Genomic DNA, 12578 nt, shown 5'->3' on the forward strand with positions numbered 1-12578 from the left:
ATCTAATTCCTGGCTATTCTTAAAAAATAGAGTAACACCTATCAGCTTAGAGGTGGTCTTGCCAAGGTGGAGCTCTACTTTAATGGCTTGCCTTTTCTTTGGAGGAAGATAATTTAGCTGCTAAGAGCAGAAAGGGCCACAGGAGATAGGACTTAAGGAAGGAACTGAATTTTGCAAGCAGAAGGTATGGGCCACATATAAGGAAAACAGTGAGGATGAAAGCATCAGAGAGGAGGTAGGCAAATACAGATCTGGGAGGCAAAATGTGTTGGAGAAAAAAAGTTAAAATAGAGTGAAGAGAAGAGATAGTTGCAGAAATAAGGTGATGGGAAACAAAAGACCAAGAGTAGATATCAACGTGCCTGTGTTTCGCATTAGGGGTTCTAAGACCCCATTCATGTTTCCAGCTCAGAGGACGACAAATCAGTTTAATGCCCACCCATTCTGACTGTACAGTGTGTGTGATATCCTACTGTGCACAATGTAGGTTGTCACCAAACACCTCTTCCTATCTGCTCCTGCCTGGTGCTTATGGAGCTCTTGGACGTTCAGTGAAGTAGAAACCTGAGCTGCCAGATCTCCCTGTCTCTTTGGGTGCTCCTGCTTTGTTTTGTTCTTTGGCTTATTGGCATGTTTTCTGAATGCCATCCTGGTGCCATCCCATCTCAAAAGTGGAACCTCAAGGTCAGGAACCTCAGGCAGTCACAGTGAGCCTTGACCTCTTCCTGTATCTCATGGCTGGCTTCTCCAGAGCTCTGGCACTGTAAACACTGTTTTAGAATTAGTCCAGGACATAATGAATGAAACATACAACATGCATGGCTCAGGAAGGCTGCTGGCATAGCAACCCTTTACTTTTGTACTATCCGTGTGCTCTGTCTTTTAGGTAAATTAACTGGGCATTTATTCTCCTGTTTTCCTTGATATTCTTGAACAAAACTTGAGTTCAGATAAGCATCTGAGGTCTTCTCCCAAGAATACCTCTTCCAGTGCTACAGCCATGCTTCCACATTTCATCTGTTTGTACCTCAGTACTGGCTTCTCCCATAGACAGTTAAATCTCTTGTTTCAGGTTATCCTTGTATCACTTTTGCCAAGTAATAAAAGGCCATCACCAGGAGATCTGTTGCTTAGTTACTGGCCTGGGCAGATGGTCCTCCTGGAAAAATGCCAGCATCCCACCAAAGAGCCAATTATGGGCAGAGAGGATTGGGAAGGTTTAATGACCGTTACCTGTATGATCTGTATTCTTGCTCTCAGAACTACTGCAGGGGAAAAGCTAGTGTAAAGTTAGCATTTCAAGAAGTTATTAAAAATTAATAATTAATAAATTCTCAGGAGAGTGCCCTTAATCTTAAAATAGAATTAAAATGTTCTCCCTAGGTGAACTTGCCACTAGCTAATGCCTTCAGGGAATACATGAGATGACTAGATTAAGAAATTTTCTCCACCTATATGCAGGTACATAGATGGGGGCATCCAGACTGTGTGTGTGTGTGTGTATAATACACAGTAAAAGAAAAACTATCAAACCCATTTTAAATGAAATAATATTTAATTTACATTGTATGCATACATCCAAAGACCTTCTAGAATTTGTGGACTTATTACTTATCAGATGAGAAAAAAACACCCCAACAATTCCATGTAGAGATTGCACTGTCAAGTTGCTATAGCATTGAGTGTCATTGATTTTTGCCTCATGAGGAATGTTTATTTTCCTGAGAATAAATAACACCAGAATTTTATAGAGCAACCTTCACAGAAGCAAATAAAAAATGAAAATACAGAGGTCTATATGTGTAGTAAATTTCTAATACATTCAAACAGTCAAGATGTTTCTAAGTTGCAGCAATTTATTTTGGAAGCAAGTTTGAAGGGCAGATAACTGGCAATTTTTAATTTTTTTTTTAAGCCAATGATGCTTTGGGTCCATGCAAGAATAGCTAGAGAAATACAGATTGAGATCTTGACTAACAACAAGAAATAAATGATATGGAAAGCCAGAAAGGGTAAGTTGTGTAATAGAAGATAAAGAAATTAAACAAACCCCAAAACATTATTTATTGGAAGCCTGGTATCAAAAACTGCTAACTGAAAAAAAAGGCTTGTCCCTTCAGGAACAAAAAACACCCAAACCCCAAAACAGGGAAACAAACAAAATACACCACCCCCCCCAACTAAATTTATAAAATTTGCATGTGAACACTTTAAGATTATTCAAATCTTCTTGACTATTTTTAGCTACAGAATTTAAATAATTAATGTAATTTGCGATATTTAATTCATTTTGCTCAGTATTTGCATGAATTAAATGCATGAATGTCTGAGAAAGCCCTGGTAACTCTGTCTGCTTTTGCTGGGGTTCGTTCTGGGTGTTTGTTGTAGAAGATGGCTTGAAGGTGAGAGTCCACCACTGGAGAGGCAAAAAAGGCTTTTCCTCTTCCTTCCCTTTGCCTGTCCCTTTCCCGTGCTCCTTCCTGGCACCAAGCAGGAGACCTCAGCAAGGCGTGGGGATGCCTCAGGCCCCAGCACTTCATCCCCACCCTGGCCCAGGCAGGGACAGTGCCTGCAGGGTGGGCTGCACATCACCCCAGGGAACGGGGGAGCTGAGACAAACAAAGCCTGAGCCATGAAACATCCCAGCAATTTATTGTTCTAGAGGGCAATCTGCATTAATCCAATCATGGGTGCTGTTTGTGGGCCCTGTATGGACATTTATTTATTTTTAAATTTTGACTGACTGACTACTCTGAGGTACTGTGAGATGGCACAGCCAGGGCACAGGAGTGGTCTAGCAAAGTCTCCTAGAATAAATGCAGTTTAGGAAGAGGGCACTGAGAAATTTCACACAGGTGTGATAAAAATCATCTTCCCCAAAGTATTTAAATTTTCTTTGAGAAAAGGACCAGAGAACCTGATGGGAAAAATCCTGTGTAGAGGGTAGCTCAGATATTTGTGGCAGGGGTGTCCCACATGTTGCTGTGGCAGTTCCCCCATGCCTGTCACCCACCTGGGGACACCGTGTGCCCTTGTCCTGTGATATTGACCCTGCAGCAGGTTTCAGGGAGGGAGAGAGAAGAATTCTGAGGCTCAGGCTTGAGCACTGCTGAAAGGAGGAAGGTGAGAGTCTGCTCATCTCTCCTGAGGTAGACCTCTTGCAGAAAGCAAGAGAAAATGAAGTGAATTTTAGGTACATTTCCATTGGTGTTTCAGGTTTTTGATCTTCTAAAATTTTAGCTGATGTAGTCTTGCTTTACATTGTTTAGTTTGATGTGCCCATTAACAGGTATTTCATGTTCTAGCTGAAATAGTCACATATCTAAACACCAGCTTTGCATTTTACTCAGCCTTGCATGCCAACAGAATGAGCAGAAGTCAGTTGCCCTTTATCTAACAGATTTCTGGTCAGAGCAGATTATCCTTCAAATCTAGGTCACCAACATGTATTTGTCTGATGTAAAACAGAATAATGTGCCATTCCCACTGATAAACTGGCCAACCTCTTCTTTCTTGGGAGAGAGACTGGCAGAAGTTATCCAAGAGCAGTCAAGTCTCCAGAATTTATTGTCCTGATAGAATTTAATATCCAGTCAAATTACACATATAAGACTAACAGATCACTGTATGTGAATATTTTAAGGCATAACTTTCATTTATAATAAAGGGAAACAAGCAACAAAGACTGTGTCAGGAATCAATCTACTTTTTAGGAGAAATGACTCCATCATAACATTTATGGTGCTTTGCAAAATAGTAGTTCATCTGGTTCTCCCTCCCCTAAGATGAAAACATTCATTATATTACATATAAAAAGTGATATATAATAAAAAATTTTCATTAATGTTGTTTGCAAAATTTAGAGGAAAAAGCCTTTCTTTACTAAAGAAAAAGTTTTCTGTTTTTTTTTCTAGCAAACCACTCACCCTTACCAACTGTATCATCTTTAATATCAAAGCAATTTTTGAAAAATTTCAATTCTACTTATAGATATTTCAGGGCAGGAAAATATTTTTGCTCACAACATGTTTAAATTATATTACTCTTTCAGTTGGATAATGTTCAATTCCTACTCGAAAAGGGCGAAGCTGCATTAACTACCATTTCATTATTGCATTAACAACAGTTCACTTGCTGTTCTTACAGACTGTGTAAGTAAATCACTCATGCTTCAGAGACTTTTTTGCTGTTTATTGGAAGCAGAAGATACTACTAAACACAGATTTCCGAAACAAGCCTAAATTTGTCCGTTGGAAACCCTCACCAAAGACAGCAATGACCAATTTCACTTCCATTAATTAAAATGCCTATTTATAATACAAGGTCTGTTTTACTTAGACTCCATAAGGCACAAGGGTTCAAATGAGAGCAAAAGCAAACCTCAGTGAGCAGGAAAATTGCTGTTAAGAGAGGCAGGAACAGGGTGAAGGCCACTGTCACATGTAGAATGATGGGTCCTGATAGAGTGTCATCTTGCAGTAGGATTAGTCAGAGACTGTTTATGGTTTTGATTAAACATCTTGGTGAATACTTAAGAAAAAATATATTTAAACCTTATTCTGGAAAGTATTTGGTCTATACTTTGGGCAGGATTGAAGTGAGATGGTGACAATTTGACATCACCTTCTGCTCCCCTGAAGTCTGCATTATGAAGGAGTGGGAATGACATCCAGAGCTTTTCAGGCTGTAAGAAATCAGAGAAGTTTGTTAGCTGTGGCATTGTTCACAAGGGTCCCAGGATGAGGGAAGAGACGAGAAAGTTGACTCCACGTTTCAGAAGGTTTGGCTTATTATTTTATCATGTATAATATATTAAAACTATACTAAAAGAATAGAAGAAAGGATTTCATCACAAGGCTTGCTAAGAATAGAAAAGGAATGAATAACAAAGGCTTGTCTCTGACCGAGACAGTCTGGACAGGTGAACTGTGATTGGCTCTTAATTAGAAACAAACACATGAGACCAATCACAGATCCACCTGTTGCATTCCACAGCAGCAGATAATAATTGTTTACATATTGTTCCTGAGGCCTCTCAGCTTCTCAGGAGGAAAAAAGTCCTAAGGAAAGGATTTTTCATAGAACATGTCGGTGACAGTTAGCATCCTGTTATATCACTTTCCCAACACAGCCTTTCCAATTTGAGGAGATCTCATCTCTTTTCTTCTTCCTTATGCTCTTCTTCCTTGCTGCTCCTCTTTGTATTTTATCTACTTATGCTATGTCTTCACTAGGCTTGAGTGACCAGAAATACCTCTAGCGTCCAAAAACTGATCACTCTGTGAGTAGATAAAATTGCAAAATAGCATTTTCTGTTTTGTTTGCCCATTTCCTCACTGCTTTTTAGCAGAGGACTAATGTCAGAATCATACATGTAGTAATTTCCCAAACTCACAAACAAGGAAAAGAAAAAACAACATTTTGAGCCCACTACCATCTATGTGTAATTAGGGATTTCTTCTGCAATGTTATACCTTGCACTTATCAACCCTGTATTTCATTTACTGCTATTTTGTTACTTAGTCACTCATCTTTCAGAATCCTTCTGGAAAGCCTGGCTTGGCTTTGTCTGCTTTGAATATCCTGTTTCACCTGTGTACCTTCCCTTGGGAACCTTTGTCCCAGATTATTTATAACTCAGTTCCTTCTGAGTGCTTCTCACACAGATTCTTAGAGATCCCCTCCAGCAAATCCCCCAGTTATGAAATTGATCTTTTGCTCCTAAACTCCATTACTGCCTTTTAAACAGTTAATCTGTGAAAGAACCTTCCTTCCTATCTTCTTCAACTGAAGTGAGTTTAATTGAACTGAATTTTGTAAGAGGCTTCTGTGAGGAACCAAAGGGGATTTGAAAGTCCAAATGTGCTTCTCAGCTGAACTATCTTTGTCCACATACTCAGTGACTCCTGAGAACTGAAACCATGTAAGCATGACTGTCTGCAAACCCACACCATGAATTATGTAAAGTATGAGAGATGGGAGGTGTCTCAAAGTCGTAAAGATGATTTAAGAGTGAAATCTCCAAAGATATTTCGGTGTCCACTCCCTAATGATTCCATTTTGCATTCAAGTCTGAATTGATTCTGGGCTTCTAACTTTGTGCTTATGAATACCAAAAGGAAAATTTCTCTGATGTTCTCTATCCTATGCCTAAAATTAATCATCTGTGTCCTTGAAATTTAATTAAAGCAGATAGTCTTTTAAATAGTTTTTCCGCCATATGTTGGAAAAAGAGTAGCAAAATTAAAAGAATAAATCACATCAGAGAGTAAATTAAATACACTGTTTGAAGCCAGCCTCTCTCTCATTTTCCTCATTGTTAAAACTTAGTCAATGCTGACAATAAGCTTTTAAAAGTGGTGGGGACAAAGCGCTTCAAAATGCATTGTACAGAAAGCTGAGCATGGAAGGCATTGAATGGGCTAGATTTTCTAAAGTGTTTTTCCTGTTCCTGATTGCTTTGGTGTGAAACTGGTAGTATGAAATACATTCTAGCCCTGATGGAGTAGAAATAAAAGCTTTACAAAAAAGAAAAATGAAAAAAGAAAACCATTTCAGAAGTATTACTCCCATTTATATGTTGCTTACTGTAAAACTAAGTCCAGAGAATTTATTGCCATCAATTTGTAAAGCACAAAAAAATCACTAAATTCATAAAGGGTGATTAAAAATGAGAAAAATATGTAATTCTTGTTTAATGAAAGTTGTTTAAAGCCAATACCTAACCCTGTTCATTATGACATCATAAGACAATAGTCATAAGTTTATGGTGTTGAAAAAGCATCTATAGAAAGTATTTGCCCAAATCTCAGGAAATATAATTAGCTTTCAATGGATAATTCTTCTGAAATATTCAGGGTGTGAACATCTAAAAGAAAACTATCAAAAGAACACTTTCCTCTTGCTATTAATTTATTCTCTGTTTCTCATCCTAGTTTATGACGCTTTCCGCTGTGCCTTAATCAAGGACAGATAGAGTTGTGACTCTGTTTTATGTATCACCTAGCTTGACATCCCTTTAGAAAGATAAAGTTAATAACTCCAATGGCAGTTAACAACTCCAATGGATTCTGCCACTGCAGCTGATGTCCAGTGGCTTCCAGCTGCTCTTTGATCTAGGTTTTAAAATCTGTAAACAAAAAAATAGTCTGGGATTTATGCAAGTGAGATTCTGTCCAGTTTAAAATTAATATGTTTTAAGTGTAGTCTGATTAAAATAATGATAGAGATGTTTGAAAAGTCACTTGGAGTACTTTAGCAGTGACTAAGCTAGAGAGCAGGTTGAGGACAGTCAGTGGATGAGTGTCCATGGTGGTAGACTTGTCAGAGGGTATGAGCTGAGTGTGACCTTGAGAATGAAGAGTGATTTTGGAGCCCCAGCAGCAGGTACCCAAGGTAAGTTGTGCAGTAGTTCACCTCTAGGTCAAAGGAAGGCCTGTCCACTACTTAAGGGAAAGCACTTAAGGTCAGTTCTTCATCTCACATTTTGAATTATAATTTTAAAAAGGTTCTTTATCCTTTAGTGTATAGTATATAAATTTGTTTTTTCTTTCTCTGTGACTATTCCCCCAAGTCCTTTATATGAAACAGGATGTTGGAAGATTATCTGAAATGTCAAATTGCAGTTTTGTCATAGGATTATGGTGGTTTAGGGACTGATTTTTTTAACTACATCCGTAATGCTGAAGTAAATCACACTGGGGGTTTTATTGTTGCTGAGGCTGGATATCACCACATGGCCCATGATGGCAGTGGCATCAGCTCCCAGGGGGGCAGATTTGTCTGGGAGAAAGCTTTTTGGTATGTTATCCACCCCAGAGCGAGCTAACCCACAAGCAGCAGGGACAGTGAACTCCCAGCAGCTGGGCTGATTCCCCAGCTCCCCTCAGCAGCGCCTTTCTGTCCCCTCTGCTTCCTTTTGGATGGAACCAGTTTAGGGGCTCAGAGGTCCAAAAGGACACAAGGCCACTTCTGCAGTCTCATGGCAAAAGCATCCTCTTATCTCAGACGTGTGGGTCTTCGTATCTCTAGGGTTTAATTGTTGACTTTCAACACTATTGGCCATTTCATTGGGAAGGGCAGAGTTCTCACACCCCTGAGGTCTTTCAGGTGATGTCTGGTCAGGTGGGAGAGCTCTGATGGGATCAAGTCTTGCCTGTGAGACCTGTCAGTGCTCACAGTGCAGGCACAGGCCAGGCTGCTGAGCTCCTTCTGCTCCTGGGGGATTTTCCAGTTCAAAATCCCACGGTGGTTATGGAGCCGTGGCATCTCCAGGGCTGGAGGCGGGGCTGTAAGGGACCGGGCTTTCCTTGCCTCTGGTGGCACTTAAAAGATCCCAACAGCTGCAGCTTGGGTGGTGTCTCTAGTGCTGTGTTAGTGTAAATGCATTATATCAGGCACAGTAACAAGTGGGTTTAGCAAGACAGTGCTGTTCTCCTAATCAATTAATTAGTCTTTGAAAAAGGGTTTTTTTCTGATAAAGGTTAAAAAAACCCTACATAAACACTTTTTTTTTTTGCAACTAGAAAATAGCTCCATGTTGGGAAAACAGTAACAAACCCATCCAGAGATTTGTTAGTGAGAAAGAGATTAAAATCTGTTTAAGCAGAGAGGAAAATTAACCTCTGAGGGTATCCCTCATACCCCAGGTGAATGCTGTACCTCTTGTACCCAAGGTAAATCCAATCTGCTGCAGTCCTATATAAAAAACTAACATGGGTACTGAACATGCTTCCCTCTGGCTTGTGTGAGAAAGAAGTGGCACAGACTGTCTAGGTTGGAAAAGCAGGGCTCTAAATCCCATTAGGACATAAGTGGCTCCTTATAGTTAAAGGTTGGGTATTGAATACCTAAAATAATTTGATTTAAACATCCCTGTCCCTAATGTCAGATGGCTTCCCACTCAAGTTGCTACACATAAGCTCAAAAGAAAGGCTGTGACAAAGATGAATTGCTCAGCCCCACGTGACAAAGATGTGATCCACCAGGGCACAGTGGAAGTCAGGACTCTCCAAGCTGGCATTGAGCTCAGTACTTTTTATTCTTCCCACAGATCTCTCAGGAGCAACAGAAATTAAATTTTTTAAAAATGAATGAAGTACATATGGCAACACAGCTGCTGAAAATCTGTTACCCTTTTTAATCACCTCTCATGTCCTGGGCATGCATTTTATCCTTTAAACTCAGTAAAATGAAAACACTGAGAGGAAGGCACCTCCCTGTATTACTGGGGGACTTGGTAGTGTTATTAAGTCATTAAGTCATGCCAGAGAAGCTTTGCCTAATAAGGCTATCCAGAACTTGGGTCTCAGTGGGTTCATCTTTAAAAATACTTTACATATAATCACTAGGACAAGAAGCTTTTTCACAGAGGTACTGCAAACTGCAAATAAATAAAACTGAAAAAGGAGAGGACCATCCTTTTTCTTAATGATGGTGAACTTTTGAAATGGAAAGGTTGTAAGCCCTGGATCAGTGCTCAAACAGCCTTGCAATGATGCAATTTTCCACCTGCTTATGGATACACTGTAGAATAGACCTTCATGCTGGAGTGACAGGGTCTCCAGAGCACTGTTTACTGCCTACCCTCCTTCCATAAGCATTCAATGCCATGAGCAGTCAGAGTGACTATTTCTCATTTGGTAGCCTTGAATCACACTGCTGATTATTCACCTTTGCGTGTCAGCTCCAAGGTAAGGACAGCAAGTGGGGTGATATATTCAATTCTAGTCCTGGACCTGGAGAGAGAGAAAAATGCTACTACTGAAAGAGGTTCTTCTGTGAAGGAGCAGTGATTTACATCCTGAATAGGTGCAAATTATCCTTCCTTCCCACCCCCAAGTTCAGCAATATACTCATTATTCAATATCTTGCTGCTGTGATGCTTTTTTTTCTTGCAGTTTTTGATTTTCTGTTAAGTTCAGAAGGCTCTGGTTTGGTAAGAGATATGAGGATATTAAATATCTTCATGAGGGATTGGGCTCCTTATCAACCCAAGAAGTAGTTATTTTCAGTCAACAGTGAAGCATCTGTCAGTCAAAGAAAAGGTCTTTAACTAGAACAAGCTTCTGAACTTACAATTCATCCCTACTGGAATGAAAAAGAATAGAGCTGCTTTGTCTGTTGGTTTTGAATCCTTCATGGAGAGCTGCCAGCAGCTGTAAACTTGTGTATTATTGTTCTATCAGACAGGAGAAACATCAGGGAGAATTTACCAGCACAGTCACAAGCCTTTCATCACACAGTTATTATACTGATAAAGTTCAGTGGTAGTTACTCACCTCTCCAAAAACAAATATCTCCCACTCAGACGAGAGAGAATGGATTTCTGCAGGGTGATGCTACATTAGCTTGTGCTACTGCACCTGACTCCCAGCTACCACTAAATCCAAGTGCCCAGTGCACGCTGAAGTACTGATTGTCAGAGCACTCCAGTGAGCAAGGAGGGACCATGATCTACCTTTGTTTCATAGGATGAGATGGAGCTGTGAGGCTGAGCAGTGGAAACCCACTGACATGAACTTGGGCCCCTGGATCTCTGGGTCACTCAATTCAGCCTGGCTGGAGCAGACATCCTGCTACCAACATGACCATGTGTCCTCCCCACAGAAAGCTCAAGGAGAGCAATACAAAGCTGTGGAGTCAAATCTCTTCCCTATAGGGCTGGGATACAGCTGGCTGCTCAGGGCTCTTGATTTAGACATAGCTAGAAAAATTAAAGCCGAAATTCACAAACACTGGAAGTCACCTGACTCCCACATATTTTTTCATGCGGTTTTTAACTTCTTGTTTGTCTTTAAAACCCAGATTTTGTATCATTATGTAACCAGGTAATTTGCTGAGGAGCTTTGGAGGGGTGTACCTCAACTACTTAACTACATGGCATACCCAATAGACAGGTGATTGTGTGTCTTATTTGTCCTCTTTACCCTCCAGGAAGACGAAGTTGCTCGTGACAGCCGATTCAATTTCAGTGGCTATGGCATGGGCCACTGCCTCCAGGTCAAGGATGGCACAGCAGTCAAGGCTACACCACCCAACCCAACTCCAGCACCACCAAAGGATTCAGATTCCATCAAAAAGAAGTTTGTTGACCGTGCAAAAAGGATTGATACAATATCCCGTGCTGCGTTCCCACTCGCCTTCCTCATTTTCAACATCTTTTACTGGATTACATACAAAATTATACGGCATGAGGACATTCACAAGAAATAGGCAACTCTGGCTTGCCAGGACTTCTTAGCCAAAGTGATCCACCTGTAAATAAACAGCAAAATGTCATTCTGTCATATGGACAAAGGGTTTCTTCCCCACTCCCCCAGAACACTGGAGAAAAAAATAGCAAAGAGGAAAAGAAATGTAGAAGGAAAAGTGATTCCCTGACAAAATATGCTGTGAGACCAGTCAAGAGGGTCCCCCCATGTACTCCTAGTGTGTTCTTCCAGATTCAGCATCGATCAGACATCTGTAATTGGGGCCAAATTATACCCAGCTTTATCACCAAGATATTACCTTTCAGAAAAAAAGAGAATCAGAAAACAAACAATTCTCCTAAAGCATCTATCAAGAGACTGTGGTGGCTACAGTACAGTGAGTTATAAGAGGACCAAAATTTTTCAGGATAATGTTGCCTTTCTATTTGAAACAAGTCTACTGAGCTACATTCCATGATCATGTCTGTAGGTAGTGGTTTCACCAAGGAGTCCTTTTGTGGGTTGTAAATTATTTCTACTGACAGGGGAGAGGGAAAAAATAATGAAAAAAAAATTTATACTTTACTATCCTTGTGGGTGTGCATTTTAATATTATCTTGCTTTACTAGAATTGTAATTTTGGGGTTGAACTTGTGTGTCATGTGATTTATTTGATAGTTGACACTCCGAAACCAGTGAAACTGCCCGGTTTATTTCTGTTGGGAGACAGTGCACTTACTTCATTTTATTTCTGCTGATTTTACATGCAACTTGAGGTGCCAAACTGTATTTTACCTATTGTGCTACCCTGTACCACACTACTTAGTAAGAACTTGTTTCCTCAAAGGTGTAGCTCAGTTTAGCATTGAGTTTCTATTATCGCTCTCATTGTAGCTGCAGTCAATAGCTCTATAGGTAAACACAACTTGTTTACAGACCTCTAATTTATATCTTTACTCAAAGTGGCTATCATTTTAAATATCATTAATTAACCTAAGAATTTTAAAACTGTACTGTGATTTTCAGAACCTGTTACCTTTTGGTGCCGGATCTGCGTTATTCAAATCCTTGCTACATGTTTTAAAGTAGAAAATTTAAAGAAAAAAATTTAAAAAAAGAGGAAAAAAAAGATGGTATTTTTGCTTACATGGAAGAAGACAACCTGTAACATAAGATGAGTAAAACATTAAAATTTTACACTTGCTGTAAAAGGGTTTATTATAAAAAGGTATTTGTTCAATTTCAATAAAGCTAAATGTGGTACTAACATTTCTTCACTCTCTTCTTCATTTGCAGCAGCAGCAGCAGCAGCAGCAGCAGCAGGGCTGTTCGTGCCACAGCCCAGCTCTTCCACTGCTCTGTCAGCAGAAAGAGGGTGAAAAGCAG

The 12578-nt window shown here is 39.9% G+C and overlaps 1 protein-coding gene across 2 annotated transcripts in view; it reads left to right on the forward strand.

Moving 5' to 3' along the window:
• The window catches only part of GLRA2 (glycine receptor alpha 2), a 122464-nt gene extending 111250 nt beyond the window's left edge, over positions 1 to 11214 (forward strand). For both annotated transcript variants that reach the window (XM_009089667.4, XM_009089668.4), the window contains exon 9: positions 10936 to 11214. In XM_009089667.4, the coding sequence (XP_009087915.1) occupies positions 10936 to 11214 (279 nt within the window). The remainder of the gene's footprint in view (positions 1 to 10935) is intronic.
• Positions 11215 to 12578: the final 1364 nt, after the last annotated feature.

The sequence above is a fragment of the Serinus canaria genome, chromosome 1 (genome assembly GCF_022539315.1).
Source record: "Serinus canaria isolate serCan28SL12 chromosome 1, serCan2020, whole genome shotgun sequence".
Classification (NCBI taxonomy): domain Eukaryota; kingdom Metazoa; phylum Chordata; class Aves; order Passeriformes; family Fringillidae; genus Serinus; species Serinus canaria.